This window comes from Calidris pugnax, unplaced genomic scaffold, assembly GCF_001431845.1.
Source record: "Calidris pugnax isolate Ruff unplaced genomic scaffold, ASM143184v1 scaffold147, whole genome shotgun sequence".
In the NCBI taxonomy this organism is placed as follows: domain Eukaryota; kingdom Metazoa; phylum Chordata; class Aves; order Charadriiformes; family Scolopacidae; genus Calidris; species Calidris pugnax.
The window spans coordinates 4,449,340-4,468,326 of NW_015092359.1; the positions used below are offsets into that span (position 1 = coordinate 4,449,340).

The following is an 18,987-nucleotide window of genomic DNA, read 5'->3' on the forward strand; positions in this document are numbered from 1 at the left end:
CAGGGCTCCGTGGGGCAGGGCTGTGCCTCACTGCGCCCTCTCCTCTCAGTCTCCATAGATGGGGTGGAATGGAACGATGTGAAGTTTTTCCAGCTGGCGGCACAGTGGCCAACGCACGTCAAGTACCTCCCTGTGGGCATCTTTGGCTACTCAAAGAGCGTGTGAGATGCTGGGGGGGAAATTTGGGGGGGGTAGCCCTGGGCTGGAGCTGCGGAGGGTGGCAGGAGGAGACAGGGAGACCGAGCGACGGCGATGCTCTTGTCCCCTCTCTTCTGCGGCCCTAACCCCCTGCCCACCACGCAGAGGGTGATACCACACTCGCACCGCTCCCTGTGGGCCAAGACCCGTGAAGGTGAGGCCAGCGAGACCGGGTCCGTGCACCCTCCGACACCAGCCAGGGCACCGTGCCACCCGCCTCCTGTGACCCCCCCCTGCCCCCACAACAACAGCAGCCTGGGAGAAGGGTTGGCACCGGCCAGCAGGCACCCAAAAAGGGTTTCTGGACCCCGCTCTCCTCGGATGCGCCCGACCAGCCGGGGCCCCAGCTGGGCTGGGCCCAGGCAGGGGTTCCCCAGAGCTTGGAGCCAGCAGGATTGCTCGTGGTGGTGGTGGTGGTGTGGGGGGGCAAGTGTGGGGGGAGCAGGGCCCACCACCCCTCGCCAGCCCCACTGCCAGCCCCACAGCTGCTGTGCCTGGCCCTGCCCTGCAGGGCTGAGCCTCAGCAGCTTTTCTAGTCCCCCCCCTGCAGCCCTGCTGCTGAGGCTGGCCGAACGCTGCTGAGGCTGTCCCCCCCACCCCACCACACACACATCCCCCCCCACTCATCTCCCCATCCCTTCCCAACCAGCCCTGCCCCACGGTGCTGCCAGCTGGAGGTGTGGCATTTTGGGGCACCCCGGGGTTTTTTTTTTACAAGATTCTATTTTTTTTAAATTTATTGTACGGTTACTTTTCGGGATTAATTTTAATAAATTAATGCTGGTACCATTATGGCAGGGAGGTGTGTGTGTGTGTGTGTCCCTCCATGCTTGAGCATGGCTGGGGGAGAACAAATAGTGGCAGGGGACAGCGAGGGCCACCTCTCCAGCCAGCACAGCTGTCAGGGTGGCCTGGGCACAGCAACCAGTGGCATCACCAGGCCACCCTCCCAGCCACGGGCCAGCTGAGCTCTCCGAAAGACTACCAACTGGGACGGGGTGGAGCTTGGCTTCTTTATTTAAAATAAAAACCCGCAAGCACTTAGGAAAAGCCAGACTGGACCCAGCTGTGTCATACCAGCCCAGCTGGACCCTTGTCTATCTGAAGGTGGAGAAAGTCTGTCTCCTTTCAGCAGAAGCTGGGTTTGCTGCTGTCTTGATCTCTACAGTCTGGAAGGCAACCTGGGGCTGGACCTGAGAGGTAGGGGGTGTAGTGGGTTCAGCAGAGATGTATTCCAAGACGTGAGGCCTCTCCTCCTGGCGCCGGAGATAGCCCTGGTTCAGCAGGTGCAGGACACAAGACAGCACGTCCACGCTGTGGCAGCAGAAGCTCAGGAACTGCAGCCCTGGTCCCAACTGGCCCTTCTGACAGGCATCGATCACCTACGGCAGCAAAGCAGCCCCTCGTTGCAGTGCGGCGCGGCACCCGGGCGGCCCCTCTCTGCCCCGCGAGCCCTCCATACCCTGAACACCAGGTTGTCGATGTGAAGCTGCTTCTCCGCCTTGAGGATGCGGGTGATGAGGCAGCAGAGGACGTTCCTCTTCCTTTCCAGGGCGCTGACTTCAGCCCTCTCTGCCCGCAGGTACCTCTGCCGGGGCAGCAGCCTCAGGGGGCGGCCGGAGGCGTGGGCCAGGGCTGCCTGGTTCAGCCGCAGCACACCTGGAGCTAGCACCCGGCCCAGGGTCAGCCGAGCCCCGAGCTGGGCCCTGAGGGAGCCCCAGGACACACGTGTGGCTGCTGGACCGACCCTGGGCCTCCCGCCGCTGCCCTCGCAGCCCCAGCCCCGTGTCCCACACACGGCCCCCAGCGACAGCCACACGCACAACCCCACACACGGACCTGAGACCCGGCCACCCACGCTGACCCCAGACGCCACCCCCAGCCCCACGCACGGCCCCGGGCCCCACACTGACACACGGACCTGCGCCCCCAGCACCCACAGACAGACTCCCCCCGCCCCACACGCACCCCGACCCCAGCACCTCCCCGGCCCCACGCTCACCTCCCGGGGGGCATCTCCACACCAGGATGCCCTCGCCGTGGGTCAGCGGTGTCAGCGCGTGGTGCACCAGGTCAGCGGGGAGCCCCGTAGCCTGCAGCAGGGCCTCCACAGCCACCTCCTGCGGGAGGGCAGGGGAGGGGAATGGCAGCCAAGACCACGGGGGGGCCGTGCCCCAACCACCAGGGCAGACCTCACCCAAGGGAGGACGTGGCCCTGCCACAGCTTCAACCCCTTCAGCAGCCCCAGATCCGCCGCCTCCCTCGCCCCAGCGCGGCCCCAGCTCCTACCTCGGCGCTGTTGAAGCACAGCAGGATGTACATCTGCAGCGTGGACACCTGCAGGACGCAGTCTCCGAACTGCAGCTCAGCACGGCCCAGCCACGTCCACTGCAACCGCCGGGGCTTCCTGCACTCCCAGCCCAGCTGGCTCTGGCCTGACAGAGGCAGCGTCACCCCAGGGGCCAGGGGCCAGCTCCGACGGGCACCCCCAGCACCCCCTGGTGCTCCCACCCGAGCTGCTGCCCAGGGGTCGGCCCCAGCCAGACCCCCCCCTCACCACGCACACCCCCTGCCCCCACACTCACTCCGCCGGCAGAACTCGGCAAACTCCTCCAGGGGGGAGCTCAGGGCCGCGGGGAAAAACCTCCCGGGGTCCTCCATGTAGCAGAAGGGGGACACGGGCCAGCAGCGCGGGGACAGGGCCAGCACCTTCACCTCCGGCACATCCGCCACCGGGGCCGGCGCCTGGGCACGGGGACACGAGGGGGGCTCAGGACAGGGCCCGGGAGCCCCGCAGGGAACGCGGGCGGCCCCCGGCCTCCCCACCCCACCGGCACCCTCACCTCCTCCAGGCCCGGCTCCAGCTCCAGAAGCCGCCTGTCCTGCTCCTGCAGCTGGAAGAGGTGAAACTGCTGCTGGAGCTCCTCCGACTCCGCCAAGTTGCTCAGCATCTGCTGGGGGAAGCGGCTGGGGAAGCACAGCCCGATCTGCTCCACGATGGCTCCCTCCAGCCAGGACGGCCCTTGCGCCAGCAGCCGGTCACCCAGGTAGTGCCTGCCACGGCCACCAGCAGCGGGTCAGGGGCCGGCCCGAGCCCCGTGGCCACCAGCCGCCCGCCAGGAGACAGAGACACCCCCAGGCACACGGCCTGGCAGCGCCCCGTGGGGACACAGCCCCCCTCACCGGTAGAAGTGCTCGAAGGTGTGGGCCAGCTCCAGGCCACTGAAGACGACGAAGGGCTCCAGGATCTGCTGCAGCCGCTGCAGCGGCCCCGCGCTGCCCCCGGCCCCGTGGAGCTCCTGGATCTGCCCGTCAAGGTAACGGGCAAACTGCTCGCTCACCTGCAGAGGGACAGAGCTGGCTAAGGAGGGGGGACACGGGGTGGCCACAACCTCCCTGGGGGGCAAACCCTGGGGCTCTCGGGCAGGGGGTGCCCAGACACCAGCCCAAGGCCAGAGCGCGCCAGGGCTGGGGCCACGCCATGACAAGCACGGCACAGCGGCAGTCGGGCACCGGGCAGGGCCACCGCAGGGCAGGGCCACCGCAGGGCAGGGCTCAGTGGCCCAGGGGGAGAACGACCACCCACCCAGAGCTTGCCCCGCGGCTGGGGGCCAGAGCAACCTCCCCAGCCCGCTGAGGGCACAACCCCGGTGCCGGTGCCACGCTCCCTCGACTCACGTGCAGGGTGGCAAGGAAGGAGAGCTGCAGCAAAGCCCCCGCGAAGCCCTGGCCCAGGGCCAGCACGAAGGCGGCCTGCTGCCCAAAGAGCTCCTCCGTGGCGCCGCGCAGGCGCTGGTACAGCCCGCAGTATCGCTCCACGAGGTCCGGTGCCTGCCCTGCCGCCTCCAGGAACCGCTGCACCTGCGGGAGGGAGGCAGCACCCGAGGGTGAGAGCCCCACAGAGGGAGGCAGCACCCGAGGGTGAGAGCCCCACAGAGAGAGGCAGCACCTGAGGGGTGAGAGCCCCACAGCGGGAGGCAGCACCCGAGGGGTGAGAGCCCCACAGCGGGAGGCAGCACCCGAGGGGTGAGAGCCCCACAGAGGGAGGCAGCACCCGAGGGGTGAGAGCCCCACAGCGGGAGGCAGCACCCGAGGGTGAGAGCCCCACAGCGGGACACACCTGTGTGTGTCTCCCAGGAACATCCACAGCCCCAGCCTCACTCTGCTGACACCAGGTACGGCCCCATGCCCTCCCCAGGCTCCCGTGCAGGGTCCCACATGCCCCCTCTGGCCCCCCCAGCCGGCCCCCCAGGCTCTACCTGCTGCTGCACCACGCCGCGCCAGCACTGCGAGATGCCCCACAGGCCGCTCGACTTCTCCACCGCCGCCTTCGCAGCTCTGGATGGCACCTCCTTGTTCTTCCCCTCCTTCCCGCCTGCCAAGGGACAACCCTGGGCTCAGGGGGCTCTGTGGGCAGGGTCTGCACCCCGACCACCAACAGCCTCCCCCTCGCCCTGGGGGGCGCAGGGCAGAGGAGATGCCGGGGAGGAACCGCGGCGCCGGAGGGACGGCCGTGAATGTTCCCCAGCCCCGGAGCCTTCTGTGCACGGGCCTCCCCCACGGCTGCAGCCCTGGCCCTCTGGACCACCGCCCCCAGCCCCACGGGAGGGCAGCCCCTCGCTCACCGGCTGCTCTTGCCTCCTCTGCCTCTGGGACACCGGGGTCCACGTGCACCAGGAGCTGGGTCAGGCGCCGCACACGGGAACCGAAGGCGGCGCCGCGGCTCACGGGGCGGCTCGACGGCTCCTGGCTCTCCAGGTACTCGCTCAGCAGCCAGGACAGGGGGCTGACGCCATGGGGGTCTGTGGGGCCAGATGGACTCAGAGCCGGGTGCCTCAGCCTGGGGCACGGCGCCCAGGGGCCCGGGAGAGCGCGGGGTACCTGGGCTGGTGATGCTCTGCACCAAGGGGTTCACCAGGGCCTCCCAGCACGTCCTGCCCAAGGCCCGGGCCGCCTCGTCGTCGGGGAGGAAGCGGTCGGCGAAGCCCTGCTCGTGCCGCAGCGCCCGGTTCAGCCTGCAACAGCCAGCGGGCAGCACCCGGCGCTGACGGGCACCTGCCCACGGCCGGGGGGCTCCCCCAGGAAAGCAGAGCGCGGCGGTCGCTCCCTGCCCTGGCCCTTGCTGGGCACCACAGCTCAGCAGCCCCCATCGCCCCCAGCAGCCGGGGCCCCTCGCCATCCCCCCAACTGGGGGGCTCTGCAGCGGCTGCAGCCGTGAGATCCTGAGTCTGACCAACCTCTGCCAGGTCAGGACACACCGGGCCCTGCAAGGCGCCTCTCTGGTGGGTTAGCTGGGGGGGACCCCAGGGTGCCCTCTGGAACCACCGGTGGCCAGGGAGGGCCCCACCTCTCCAGGTGGGACACCCAACTGCTCCTCTCCTGGCCCTGCAGCCCCCCCAGCACCGTCCCCACAGGCCCCAGGACACCAGGGACGCGATGGCGCAGCTGGGAGAGAGAACTCACCTGCCAAAGAGCTGCAGCAGTCGCCCCCGGTCCCGGCAGATCTCCTGGCACCAGGCATGAGCCCGAGCAGTGCAGGAGAGGAACGTCCGCCGGCACAGGTGCTCCTTGAAGATGGGCCAGAAGGTGGGCTTGGGACCCAGCACCTCGATGCCACGCACACGCGTGTCAATGCCGCCCTACAGGAGAGTGTCACCCTCAGCTCCTCGGGCACGGCCCTGGCGCCCCACGCTGCCGGCCCCCTGCCCGGCCCCCGCTCCCCTACCTGCTGGCACCGCTTCACCCGGATCTGGATGACGGGCCAGAAGCGGGTCATGTTCTCCAGCAGGATCACTCTGCTGTCCGAGGGCAGGACGGTCACCTGCAGGCACACGGCGAGCCTTCAGCACGCCCGGCGGCGAGCACCAGCCACCCTGCAGGCTCCCCCGGCCGCCCCCCATCAAAGCCACAGCCTCTGTCTCCCCCAGCAGCCCCTTCGCAGCCACAGCCCCCCCCGCCAGGCCCCAGCTCCTGGCTCACAGCCCCACACTCCCACACCAGCCCGCGCCAGACCGGGCTGCAGGGCTGCCCGTGCCCAGGGCTCCAGCACCCGCTGCCTGCAGCCAGGAGGAGGCTCCCGCAGCACAGCTCCTGCCACCCCCACCTCCCCGGGGGGACACCTCCCGGGGCCCCCCACCGAGGCGAGAGCGTCTCGGGGCACAGCAAGGAGCAGCCCGACGCTCCCGGGGGGCCCCGAGCAGCCCCTGCCAGACTCACCGCGTTGAGCTCCGTTCTGATGGTGGCAGGGCTCTCTCCCCCCAGCACCACGACACGGGCCGGCATGTAGCTGGAGTCCTCGCTGGCCACCAGCATGCTCATCTCCCTGCAGCACAGCAAACAGCCTGTGCCCAGCAGCCCCCACCACCCCGCCCTGGCCCCTGCCACCCCACGCGCTGCTGCCCACACCCCGCAGCCCCCGGCTCGGCGACCGCGGGGACAGAGCTCGCACCGAGCCCCGAAGCCCTCTCCTCCCCCCACAGCCACCGGGCCCCCTGGCCCTAAGGCCCCCCCGGCCCTCCTGGCCCAGCCCCACCTGATCACCACCCCACACTGCATGTGGACAGTGATGAAGTGGGAGCCGGTGCTGCCGTTGGACTCCCAGTAGGTCTTGGGGTTCCTGTCCGTCAGCTTGCTGGCACGGTGCGGGTTGGAGGAGACCTGCACCTTCTCCCAGCACTTGTCCTCCTTCACCTCCACGCTGGAGCCTGTGGGGAGAGCACGTGGAGCCACCAGCTGCCGGGACAGCCCCCGCCAAGCGCAGGGGGCCGAGCTCCCTCTCCCCACACTCACCTCGGCACAGGTTGCGCAGAAAGACGTCAAAGAAGGGGATGCTGATGGGCCGGTGGCTCCGGCGGTGCTCCTCGATCTGCCCCAGCACCAGCTACGGGATGGGGCGAGACTCTCACCGGGGGGCCCTGGGTCCTCCTCCCCTCGCCCACCCCAGGGCTGCGGCAGGCAGAGAGCAGAAAGCTGCCCCTCACTGCCGGGGACAGACGGACGCCCCCCAAGACCCAGAGCCTCCCCGGGCCCACCTGGATGCAGCCGGCCAAGATGCTGGTCGTCAGCTTCTTGTAGAGGTTGGCGTACTTCTCGCAGTCGCTCACCAGGTCGAGCAGGGCTGGCACCAGCGACGGGGCCGTGCTGTGCTTGTCCAGGGCTTTGGCCAGGGCCTCGCGGGTGCCCAGGCGGCACATCACCACCGCGCAGTCCTTGCTGGCCGTGGCCAGGCGGTGCAGGAAGCCAACCACCTCCTGCACCACCTGCCGAGCAGGAAGCCGTGAGGGGCCGGCTCCAGGAACGCCCCCCCCGGCCCCAGCAGGGGGACGCTGCCGCGCTCCATCCCCTCCACCCCGACGCCAGAGCCTGGCCGGGCACACCAGCCACCGGGACGTGCCCACGGCCGGGACGGCCGCCCCCCACCTCTCCCGGCACCTTGGCACCCCCTCACCTCCCGGTCGCTGCTGTGGGCGCTCAGGGAGGACAAACAGGGCTCCACACACTCGTGCCAGGGCAGCACGTCCTCCTGGTAACCGTCCAGGAACTTGTGCAGGATCCTGAGCCACAGAGGGAGCCCGCTCAGACCGGGGCACACAGACAGCAGAGCCACAGGCAGCCCCGCTCCCGTGCCCCACTCACCCCCTGCCCCACTGGGAAGGCTGGCACCCCACAGGGACTGGGAGCCAAGGCTCCACAGGCACCTCGGACACCCCATCAGCACCCAGCCGTGTGCTGTGCTGCTCCTGCGTGTCCCCACCAGCACCCAGACATATGCTGCTCTCTCACCAGATGGGCCCGTGCCCCAGGACACCCCAATCAGCACCCCGACTTAAGCTGCTCTCTCACCAGATGGCCCCGTGCCCCAGGACACCCCAATCAGCACCCCCTGACAGGAGCTGGAGTGCACTTGCCCCTGCCTCTGGTGAAGAACAGCCCCCTCAGGACCCACAAACATGCGCCATGGTGTCCCCCCGACAGCACCCGCACTCACACTCCCGCGGAGGGCCCAGACCCCCCACCGCATCCCCCTGGACCCACCTGAGGATGCTCAGGCTCACGTCCTTCTCCGCCCCCAGCAGCTCCAAGCTGCGCAGCAGCAGCCTGAAGCACCGCTGGTCCTGCAGCAGCTGGGCCACCTCGCCAGAGGGGACGGGGCCCCCGCTGCACAGCTGCCGCTCCAGGGCCACCACCACGTCCTTTGACAAGGTGCCGTCCCCCAGGCCGTCCAGAAGCTTCCGCACGTCCCTCAGGTCCAGCGGGGCCTCTCTGCCTGCTGTGACAAGGACACGTGGGCCACCCCAGAGCTGCCAGCGGGGTGCTCTGCCCTGCCAGGCGAGGCAGCCCTGCCCGCTGCACCCCTGGGGCCGTGGCACGGCAGGGGCTGCGGGTGGCACGTACCTGCCGTCTCCGGGCCCGGGGGCAGCCGGTGCTCCGCCAGGCGGTTGATGGCGCTGAGGGCCAGCATGGCCTGAGGGCAGCCCGTGCTCTGCCCGTCCCACAGGCAGCTCTGGAGCACCGTGGGGAGATCACAGCTCGCCAGCTGCTCTGCCAGGCCCCGGTGGCTGTCCATCAGCATGTTCACCACCAGCAAGCCGTTCTCCACGCCTGAGGAGCCCCTGCAGGGACAGAGCGATGCGGGCCCCTTCCTCCCCTAAGCACGGAGCCCCCCTGCACCCCAAGCCACCCGCCTGCCTCGCCCAACCCCACCACGCAGAGGGTCCCCCCGCTCCCCCAGTCCTCTGCCCCTACCCTGGCACCCTCTGCATGGTGCTCATGGCAGCAGGGATGGCGCTCAGCAGGCTCGCCGAGCCCTCGCTGGAGGCAGAGCCGATGCTGGCAAAGATCTCCCGCATCATCTGCGCGTCCGCGTGGTTCAGGGCCAAGGGCTTCCCACCGGCACCTCCTGCCTCGCCGGACACGGCGCCCACCAGCACCTTCAGGGCCTGCAAGGTCAACGGCAGTCAGGAGGGCAGCGGGCATCTCCGCCACCCCGGGCGAGCCTGCACCCTGCCCGCCCCCCTACAGCACCCCCTGCCACACTCACCGCCAGGCCAGCCTGCTGCACCAGGGCGGAGGAGGCGTGCTGCTGCATGCAGGCCAGCACAGCCCGCACGCCGCCCTCCGTGGCAAACGGCAGGCGCCAGTCGTACTTTGCCATCAACACGGCCAGCAGCCGCAGCGTCACCACCACCAGGGCCTTCTCTGCCACCTCCGTGCTCAGCAGCTCCACTGCCACGTTCACCAGCTTCTCCCTGCACGGGAAAGGACACATCAGGAGGAGCCTCCTGCCAACGTCACCAGCACCCCAGGCCCTGCAGCCCACCTTCTCCCTGCCCACACGGCTCTACCACCTCTGGTTCAGCCCCAGCAATGAGCCTGCCTGGGACAAAGGGACACGAGATCTCTTCTTGCCGAGCACACAGGGACATACCGGCCTTGCCACCCCCACTGCCACCCCCTGCACTCCCACCTCCACTGCTGTCCCCCCACCCTGCCGACACGGCCCTCCCCAGCCAGCAGGAGGGCTGCGCAGCACCCCACGGCTCACCCAACGCTCCTGCTCCCCAGCCTGCCCTGGGCTTTGCCAACGAGGTGCTCGGACTCAGGCTCCTCCTCCAGGATCCTCACGATGTGCTTCAGCCCGGCCAAACGCAGCCCAAGCTCAGAGCTGCCGCTCCGGATCACGTCCACCACGGCTGCAATCTTGGCCAGCGAGCCCCCCTCGCTCACCCCCTCGCAGCTGCCCAGCGCTGGCGGGAGGAAGGCAGGGACACAGGGTCAGGGCAGCAGGAACATCCCCAGCGACTCCCGGGGTGCCACGCACCCACAGCGCCCACAGCCCCCCTCCCCAGGCAGCCTCCAGGCACCTGCCCTCCCCAGCCCTGCCCAGAGCCTTCCTCCCTCGAGGCGACGGAGCCGCCAGCACCGTCCCTGGCCCCGGTGCAGCAGCCTCTACCTCTGATCTGCTCCTCCGTCAGCTCCGGGAAGAACAGCCCTTCCCTCTCCAGGAGCTCGCTGAACAGCTGGGAATCCGACTTGGAGGCCGCAGCGGGGCTCTGGGGAGGCACTGGGGCTGCAGGAAGGTCTTCCTTGGCTGTTGTGGCTTCAGGGCCAGTGCTCCTGCAGCCGGCACCCTCCGAGGACACTGCGGGGCTCCCCCCACCATCCTGCTCAGCCCCCCCACCCAGGAAGTATTTGGCGTAGACGTGGGAGCCGCGCAGGTCCCGTTGAACGCCGCCCTGGCAGCGCTTCTCCAAGACATGCAGCACCTTCTGGGCCAGCTCCACAGGCACCGACAGCTGGATCAGGGCTTCTTCATCCATCTCCAACAGCTGGACAGACGGGCTCAAGTCAGCCCTCACGGACTCCCCACAGACCCCACGCCCCTTGCCACAGCCAGTGCCACAACGCACAGAAAGGCTGCGCTGCCGGAGCCCCCCAGGGCCATTCCCCAGTGCCACCCTCCCCTGGCTGCTCCCAACCCAACTACCACCAGCCTCTGGTGCCCACCTGCACTCACCACAGCCAGAACCACCCCACGGGCTCGCCTCGCCTCCCAGACCTCGCTGGACACAATCACTCCTCCAGGGCCACGGGAGACCGCGTTTCCCCATCTCCCCTCACCCCTTTGCTCTGCCCAGCTCCCCATGCTTTCATCACCCCCCACTCTAGACCCACTTCTGCCCCGTTCAGGCTCTCCCTGCACAGCTCAAACCTTGTCATCTCCTCCTCTGGCCCGCTGTCTTCCCCAACGCTCTCCCTCCCTCCCGTTTCCCCACTGCAGGCTCCAGCCCGTACCTGCCCTCCCTGGTCCTGCTGGATGAGGTAGGTGATCTCTTTCTGCTCCTGCGCTTCCAGCTTCTTCACAAAGAAGAGCAGCTCCCACCACTCGGCGCGGCTCAGGGCCCCTGCAGCCTTGGTCGGCTGCTCCCCCAGGTAAGGCAGGGAGTAGAGCCCCCCAAAGGGCTTGCAGAAAAACGGCTGCCCAACTGCAGGAGGGCAGAGGAAGGAAGGGAACCGTCAGCTCTGCCAATTCCCCCATCCTCTGCTGCACAGCCATTCCCCACATCCCCACTGCCCCACAGCCTGCCGGGGGAAAAGCAGGTGACGGGAGGGCAGCGAGACAGGGGGAGCACGCTGGGAGGAGACCCCAGAAGAGACCCCACTGAGATGGGGATTACCACCTTCACTTGAACCTCTTTGGGCTGCAGAACAGAAAAAGCACAAGCACCTCTGGCTCATTGCTCCCCTAACCTGTTCCCACAGCGCCTGGACCAGCCAGGGCAACGCGCTCTCCACCCCACAGCAGCAGAGTCCCCACTGCAGCTGCAGAAGCGCTGGGGGGAAAAGCTGCAGGCCCAGCTGATCGACTGCTCACCTGCTGCCAGCTTGTGGTTGTACGTTAGGGTGGACGCCTTCTCCTGGCCCTCCTGCTCCTCTTGCCCCGAAGGGCCGATGATCTCCACCATGTGCCAGTGAACCCAGTACGTACAGCCCAGGGCCTGCCAGTACACCTGAGGAGGAGAGCCCAACACACCCCGCTGAGGGACGGCCAAGGCCAACCCCACCGCTCCCATGCAAGGCTGCGTGCTTTCCACAGCACAAGGGAGCAGCCAGGCCCCTTGAGAGCCCCTTTTCACCTCCTCCAGCCGGCAGAGGGTACCTGCACAGGGGGCATGCCATCGTTGCTCTGGCGGAATTCACCCTCGTCCCCCGCGCTGACCTGCTCGTAGTCCTCCAGCATGCGCACCCGCACGCCCGGCGCCAGGTTCGCCTGCACGTACTCCACGTAGCTGCTGCGGCTGGGGAAGGCCGAGCGCGTCTTGAAGGCACTGGGCTCTTTTGGTGGGGGAGCCGGGGCTGCTTCAGCCGCAGTGCAGGACGCGACCTTGTGCTGGAAGATGGAGTGTGGGGCGCGAGGCCGCAGCTCCCCTCGGGGCGGCAGCTCTGCCTTGGGGCTGTGGTCCCAGCCCATCACGTGCGCCAGCTCCAAGATGAGGTTGGCCATCGCCATGCTGAACTCAAACTCCTGCTTCGCACGGCTCCTCTCCTCGGCCAGCAGGTTGGGCACGGCGCAGTCCTGCTGCTCCCCTCCCGGCTCCACGCCACCGCACAGCTTGTCCATGAGAGAAGTGACACACAGGTAGCGCTTCACCAGGACGAACAGGAGCTTCCCGGGGATCTGCAACGAGCACGGCTGTCAGGCTCTAGCCTGCAGAGCACCTCCAGCCACCAGCTCATCCACAGTCAGGCTCCTGTGATACCTTCAGGCAGCAGCAGACACCTCTCAGCCCACTCTTGCCTCCCTGCTCAGAGACAAGGCTCTCCATGTGCTTCTCCACACCACCCCCCAGCCTCAAGCCACATCCAGATCCTCTGCCAGCTCTCCCAATACCCAGTCCTGCTCAGCTGCCCGCTGCCCTCCTGTCCCAAACAAGGCACACCAGCTTTGGCACCCCACTCTCACCCCTCCTGACCCCTAAAGCCCACAGCCGCTACCTGGGGAAGGTGAATCCCCTCAAAGGACATGCAGTGCTCTTCAGAGGATGTTGTCTCAGCAAACAGCTCCAGCAAGGTGTAGCGACTATCGAAGTCCATGTGCTGCTCGATGCCATCCTGCTGGCTCAGGGACAGCAGGACATAGGCCCAGCTCCCTGCAGAAACAACAGAAACCTTTTTCACAGCAAAAAGGGATAGTAAGGAGGAAGCCATAAAGAACATAAAGAATCACAAAACTCACTGACAAATGCTAATGGAGGCAATGAGGAGGAACAAATCTGGTCAGTCACAGTAAGCGGTAAGGACAAGTGGAGTGTGAGAATGAGCATTTTTCCCCAAGATTATCTGAGCAAGGACCCTGTCAAATTGGGATGATGTGGAAAGGAAGGGAGTCAAACACACGGAGACGTATAGCCTGACCAATTCCCGTTCACAAAGACAATAATCAGAAACAAACCCAGTCAGCTGCACTAATTGACAGGGTAGGAAGGAACTGCAGGGGAACTAGGACTTTGCAACAGATAAGTCTGTGACCCTGGAGGTCTGGGATGCTGGAGGGAGTGATGGACCTGGGAAGGGAAGTGGCAAGGAACACATATGGGGGTGCACAGAAAAAGGGCCAGTGGCGCGGAAACCGTGGCCAGTGGCCCTGCACGTGACTGCTGCAGTTTGTCCTGCCTTCTTACATCTTCTTCTTAAGTGTTTGCTAACTATCCCTCTGTCTCGTGTGTGTGTGTGTGTGCTGCAGCGAGTGGCGGCTGCTGATGAGACCTGCCCGTGTTCGAGAGGAATTTGGTGCCAGCACCTGGAGCCTGACTGGGCGCGAGGGAGCCCCGGGGCATCAGCCACTGGAGCGAGTGAGGATCCCTGGCCATTGGAGGGGCCATGGCTCTCTAGATCCGGGGAGGGTCCCACAGCCTTCGAGCTCGGAGTGCCAGCTATTGGGGTGACTGGTGTAGTGTGGACTCGGTGCCAGCGACTGGAGTCAGACCAGGGGTGCAGGTGCCCCTTGGCCTGTGGTGCCAGCTACTGGAGCGAGTGCGAGGGTCTCACTGCAGGGAAGGTGCTGGGCCTGCAGGAGGAGGCAACCACCCCTAACATCCCTTAACACTCCTAATCAACATCCCAGCTCGGGAACCCATCAGGGGAAAGAGCTCCCAAGTCTTAGAGCACCCCAGACAACTACGACCAAGGAACTACTTGGAAGCTCCAGTTTCATTCTTCTCCTTTTACCAACAAGACCCAGGACACACCGCTTCCCAAGCACCCCAGAGATAAGGAGGCTGAGGGGAGACCTTCTCGCTCTCTACAACTCCTTGAAAGAAGGGTGTAGCCAGGGGGATCCGGTCTCTTCTCCCAAGTGACAGGCAATGGGACAAGAGGAAATGGCCTCAAATTGTGCCCCAGGGGAGGTTCAGGTTGGATATTAGGAAAAATTTTTCCACTGAAAGGGTTATCCAGCATTGGAATGGGCTGCCCAGGGAAGGGGTTGAGGCACCATCCCTGGAGGTGTTCAAAAGATGGGTTAACATGGTGCTGGGGGACATGGTTTAGTGATGGTTTTTTTGTCAGTGTTAGGTTAATGGCTGGACTAGACGATCTAGAAGGTCCCTGCCAATCTAGATGATTCTATGATATTATGATCCCACACCTACAAGAGGACTGGCACCCCTCAGCTGCACCTCCTCAGCGGCACTGAGCAGTAGCAGCCCCCACCTGCATCATGCGAAGCCAGGGCCCTCAGCATCTTGCCGGCGCTGCGGCGGATTTGCTTCTCCTTGTGGCACAGCATCTTCATCAGCAAGTCCAGGGCTCCCGTCTCCTTGAAGGCACCTGCCAACAAGCCAATGCTGGCGTAGGCGCTCAGCACGTGGATGGTGTTGAGGATGGAGGACTCGGGAGCCCCAGTCTCGGCCATCTGCCGGCCAGCTCGCTGCACCAGGCTCCTGACATCAGCCTTCATCTCCAGCAGCGAGGCTTCATCCAGCGGCACAGCCAACGGGCTGGCTGCCTTCTCCTCCTTCACCCACTGCCCTTCCAGCTTCCTCTTGCCCAGCAGCGCCGGGCAGCTGGCACAGACCTCTTCTGCCGACATCCACATCGAGATGTTCTCCGGCTTGGTCTCTGCAGAGGAGGCACTGCTGCTTCCCACTGTCTTCTCTTCCAAGCTGACGATACTCCACTGGATAAGGTACTCAGGCTGGCCGTCGTGGCCTCGCCGCTGCCGGAGCAGCTCCTCCGGGTAGGCCTGGAGTTTGGGTCCCAGGTGCACGAGCAGGTTGCCATTATGCCTCTTGTTCACCATGACAAGAAACGCGCCTGCAGAGACAAGAGGGGAAAGCAGGAGCTGGGGAGAGGTGGCGTCCCTACAGCTAGAAACCCACAACCCCCATGCCTCAGGGTGCTTGTTATGGGGGCAGCCTAACATAGAAAACATGTGATTGTCCTAGCTGTACCCCAGCTCAGTGCTGGAAGCCCCCTTTTACACAACAAGGCTACCCAAGTAGGAGACACAGCTCGCCTTTTCCTCAGAAAACAGCCCACACGCAGCAAGAAGATAATAGGGCAGGGCACGGTGATTCCCGAACCGTTAAACGGGGCGGTGAGCACGGGAAGGCAGACGGTGGAGCTCTTGCTTGGCCCTCGCTTAGAAGGAGCTTTCTTCCTGCCGCCATAGGCGGCAGGAAGAAAGCTCCTTCTAAGCGAGGGCCAAGCAAGAGCTCCCAGGGCACCAAGAAAGGGCCAGCCCGGTTTCCGCAGCCCTCCACCGGCAGATCGAGCTGCCTCACCTCGGGGCTCCGCTCCCAAGGCCTACCCCGTAACGGAAAGGCCTAGGAGAGGCGCTCCCCCCGGCCGAGTTTACCTCCCAACCCCGCTCCCCGCGCCGCTTCCGGGTAGGGCCTAAGCGCATGCGCGAGAGGGAGGCCTGGGCCGGACGGGAGCCGCGCAGGGTCAAACTTCTCCCGTTAGCTGAGGGACTGCGATGGGACGGGGGGCACCGAGGCGTGTTTTTTTGGCGGGGGACGGGACGGACAGGCAGACAGGGAGGAGGTGGAGCAGGCAGTGGGGGCCGCACCGCTTGGAGACACAGGGGGGAGGCTATATGGGATAGGGGGGGGCAGCGGGGTACAACACTTGGGGGGCAGTGACAGAAGTGGGGCTGGGGAGCGGCGAGGGGATGGAGGCAGAGAGGTCTGTGCTCCCCCCGCCCACCAAGCTGGTCGCCCTGGCTGGTGGCCACCTTCCTGGCTACCTGCTCGGCTGTGCCCACTCTCAGGGAGCTCTCTTTGACCCCCACCGCGCTCAGGGGCAGCCCCCCCCAACACCCCACTCCCACCAGTGGGGCTGAAGACAGCCGGACACATCCCCGGGGGGGGGCACAAGGAGGGGGAAAGTACCGTGCAGAAAAGGCAGCAGCAACACCAAAAGCGGTGGCGCAGGGAGAAGGCTTTTATTGGGGGGCCACCCCCCCCGGCGTCACTCCTGCACCGTGACCCGCGGCAGGTTGACGTAGCTCTTCATGGGGGGCAGAGGCCGGATCTTACGCCCGGCCCAGCCACCCTTGCGGTGCCACAAGCCGGTGTGCGGCCTCTTGCCCAGCCAGCGGTTCCGGCCCGCCTTCCCGATCACCCGCTTGTTGTGGTCGACGTTGGACACGCGGCCCACCGTGGCCACGCAGGTCTCCAGCACCTGGGGGAGAGAGAAGTAAGAGCTGTCGGCCTCCCCAGGGATCCCCAGGGCTGCACGTCCAGTCGGTCAGGTCAGGGGCAGCATTGCTCCTCTACCTGCATGTGCCTCTTGGAGGGCAGCTGCACGATGGCCGTCCCGTTCACCTTCCTCAGCAGCACGCCGCAAGTCCCTGCAGCAGGTGAGAATCACAGACTCCCATGGGGTTGGAAGGGACCTCTGGAGATCATCTAGACCAACCCCCTGCCAAAGCAGGGCCACCCAGAGCAGGTTGCACAGGAACGTGCCCAGGTGGGTTTGAATGTCTCCAGAGAAGGAGACTCCACCCCCTCCCTGGGCAGCCTCTGCCAGGGCTCTACCACTCTCAAAGGCAAGAAATTCCTCCTCATGTTTAGGTGGAACTTCTTCTATTCAAGTTGGTGCCAATTGCCTGTCCCTGGGCACCACTGAAAAAAAGACTGGCCCCATCCTCTTGACACCCTCCCTTTAAGTATTTATAAGCATTGATCAGATCCCCCCTCAGCCTTCTCTTCTCCAGACCAAAAAGACCCAAGTCACTCAGCCCTTCCTCATAAGGGAGATGTTCTAGTCCCCTCATCATCCCCTCATCCCCTCTGCTGCACCCTCTCCAGCAGTTCCCTGTCCTTCTGGAACTGGGGAGCCCAGAACTGGTCCCAGTGCTCCAGATGGGGCCTCCCCAGGGCAGAGCGGAGGGGCAGGATGACCTCCCTCCACCTGCTGGTCACACTCTTCCTGATGTCCCCCAGGATGCCACTGGCCTTCTTGGCCACAAGCGCAAGAGAAAAGAGGAGGCAGCTGCCATGAGAGCAGCAGGACAAAGTATCCCACCCCATGGCGAGCACACCCCTGTGCTGGCAACTCCCCACAGCCCCCACCATCGCCCTTTGTGCAGCACTTCTTCCTGAAGACAAGACCTCAAGTCAGTGATGGGACAGAGCTGCCTCCGCCTCCCCAGAGGGCTGTTTCACACCCAAAACTGGGAGAAGAGAGGACAGCAACTCCCTGTCATCCGCCTCCCAGAGTGGTGCCCTCTTCTCCATCTGCTCCGGGCCCAAACCCGGTGAACAGCGCGTGGGTCCCCCCACCTAGAGACGCACCGGCTGCCCGGATGTACTGCGCTCCCTTCCCAGGGTGGCTCTCCAGGTTGCAGATCAGCGTGCCCACCGGCAGAGCCCCCAGCGGGTAGGCGTCCCCTTCGTTGGCTGACACTGGAAGACAGAATCACGGAATTGTCAGAGTTGGAAGGGACCTTCTAGAGACCATCCAGTCCAACTCCCCTGCCAAAGCAGGGCTGCCCAGAGCACATCACTCAGGACGGCATCCAGGTGGGGCTTGAAGATCTCCAGAGAAGGGGACTCCACACCCTCCCTGGGCAGCCTCTGCCAGGGCTCTGCCACCCTCACCCCAAAGAAGTTCTTCCTCAGATTGGAGTGGAACTTCCCATGGTCCAGCTTGTGCCCGTTGCCCCTCGTCCTGTCACTGGGAACCACTGGAAAGAGTCCAGCTCCATCCTCCCTCAACCCACCCTTTAGATCCTTGGCAGCATGAATAAGTCTCCCCTCAGCCTTCTCTTCTCCAGGCTAAAGAGCCCCAGCTCTCTCAGCCTTTCCTCATCAGGGAGATGCTCCAATCCCTCCAGCATCTCTGTTGCCCTACGCTGGACTCTCTCCAGCAGTTCCCTGTCCCTCTTGAACTGGGGAGCCCAGAACTGGACGCAGGATTCCAGTTGTGGCCTCCCCAGTGCAGAGCAGAGGGGGAGAATGACCTCCCTCCACCTCCTGGCCACACTCTGGCCACCCCTGGCACGCACCTGCCATCCTGCCAATGTGAGGGGAGTTTTTGATGAGGTCTCCCGGCTGCATGTTCTCCGTGGCAATGATCCAGCGCTTCCGGTTGCCGCCGGCCACCAGGGCGATGTCAGCCGACCTGCACGGAGGGGGGGAACCCACGGTGGGCTTGGGGAAAGGAGGCTCAACCACAGGCGCAACCCACAGGCCGAGCCCGCGCCCCGCACTCGCCTGCAAGGGTCGTAGCGGACATTGATGACCTTCTCGGTGAAGGCCTCCGGCGGGGCCCCCTCCTCGTAGCGCAGCCGCTGGAAGTCGATCATCCGGTACCGCCTCTTGTGTCCCCCTCCGATCCCCCGCACGCGGATGCGCCCTGCGAGGACAAGGCAGCGGCTTGACCGGCGGGCCCCGGCCACCTCTCCCCGGGCCCTGCCCGCCCGCTCACCCACCCACCCACCCACCTGTGTGGTCGCGGCCTCCCGTCTTCTTCATGCCCACGGGCCGCACCGTGTACTTGACCCGGCACTTCCACATGGGGTCGGTGGTGCAGCGCGGCGCCGAGCCGCCCAAGCCTCGGCAGGCGGCCGCCAGCCACCCTCCCGGGGGACCGGGCGGCGGTTGGGGGCGGCGGGGCGCGGAGGACAGCAGGAGGGCCCCGAAGGCCCGGCACAGCCCCGTCGCCATGGCCGCCGCCATGGCTGCCACCGCGCCTGCGCCGGGGCGGAAGGGGCGGGGCTTCCGCCGGCCGTGGCCCCAATTGCGCCTGCGCAGAGGCGGAAGGGGCGGGGCCTCTAATGGA

At 66.0% G+C, this 18,987-nt stretch overlaps 3 protein-coding genes across 3 annotated transcripts in view; 1 reads left to right on the forward strand and 2 right to left on the reverse strand.

Moving 5' to 3' along the window:
* The window catches only part of LOC106900354 (phosphofurin acidic cluster sorting protein 1-like), a 79,737-nt gene extending 79,065 nt beyond the window's left edge, over positions 1-672 (forward strand). Inside the window, exon 24 of the mRNA XM_014962380.1 lies at positions 50-672. Coding sequence (XP_014817866.1) covers positions 50-165 — 116 coding nt within the window. The 3' untranslated portion in view covers positions 166-672. The remainder of the gene's footprint in view (positions 1-49) is intronic.
* A 525-nt stretch (positions 673-1,197) lies between these two features.
* LOC106900434 (cullin-9-like) lies at positions 1,198-15,571 on the reverse strand. Its single transcript, XM_014962514.1, has 30 exons — positions 15,483-15,571; positions 14,410-15,012; positions 12,694-12,848; positions 11,858-12,376; positions 11,573-11,708; positions 10,993-11,183; positions 10,151-10,526; positions 9,743-9,944; positions 9,239-9,446; positions 8,944-9,137; positions 8,593-8,810; positions 8,233-8,467; positions 7,646-7,751; positions 7,230-7,457; positions 6,988-7,078; positions 6,731-6,902; positions 6,415-6,520; positions 5,924-6,019; positions 5,662-5,837; positions 5,080-5,213; positions 4,824-5,000; positions 4,458-4,573; positions 3,877-4,059; positions 3,382-3,539; positions 3,042-3,252; positions 2,784-2,943; positions 2,488-2,633; positions 2,201-2,318; positions 1,661-1,863; positions 1,198-1,580 (listed from the first exon to the last, which is right to left on the reverse strand). The coding sequence occupies exons 2-30, from the start codon at positions 14,996-14,998 to the stop codon at positions 1,296-1,298; spliced, it is 5,889 nt and encodes a 1,962-aa protein (XP_014818000.1). The 5' UTR covers positions 14,999-15,012; positions 15,483-15,571; the 3' UTR covers positions 1,198-1,295.
* Positions 15,572-16,121: 550 nt separating this feature from the next.
* Positions 16,122-18,921, reverse strand: MRPL2 (mitochondrial ribosomal protein L2). The gene is made up of 6 exons (XM_014962515.1): positions 18,650-18,921; positions 18,420-18,561; positions 18,212-18,327; positions 17,499-17,609; positions 16,479-16,552; positions 16,122-16,383 (listed from the first exon to the last, which is right to left on the reverse strand). The coding sequence occupies exons 1-6, from the start codon at positions 18,882-18,884 to the stop codon at positions 16,171-16,173; spliced, it is 891 nt and encodes a 296-aa protein (XP_014818001.1). The 5' UTR covers positions 18,885-18,921; the 3' UTR covers positions 16,122-16,170.
* Positions 18,922-18,987: the final 66 nt, after the last annotated feature.

What these genes read in the sequence shown, in the direction of transcription:
- LOC106900434 (XM_014962514.1), bottom strand. Translation starts at nt 14,998, where the DNA reads ATGGTGAACAAGAGGCATAATGGCAACCTGCTCGTGCACCTGGGACCC. An exon ending in TCAGAACGGAGCTCAACGCG is followed by an intron (nt 6,020 to 6,414) that starts GTGAGTCTGGCA and finishes GTGTGCCTGCAG; the next exon opens with GTGACCGTCCTGCCCTCGGA. An exon ending in AGAGGAGGCAAGAGCAGCCG is followed by an intron (nt 4,574 to 4,823) that starts GTGAGCGAGGGG and finishes GTCCCTTGGCAG; the next exon opens with GCGGGAAGGAGGGGAAGAAC.
- MRPL2 (XM_014962515.1), bottom strand. Translation starts at nt 18,884, where the DNA reads ATGGCGGCGGCCATGGCGACGGGGCTGTGCCGGGCCTTCGGGGCCCTC. An exon ending in GGGAGGCCGCGACCACACAG is followed by an intron (nt 18,562 to 18,649) that starts GTGGGTGGGTGG and finishes TTGTCCTCGCAG; the next exon opens with GGCGCATCCGCGTGCGGGGG. An exon ending in GCAGTACATCCGGGCAGCCG is followed by an intron (nt 16,553 to 17,498) that starts GTGCGTCTCTAG and finishes CACCTGCTGCAG; the next exon opens with GGACTTGCGGCGTGCTGCTG.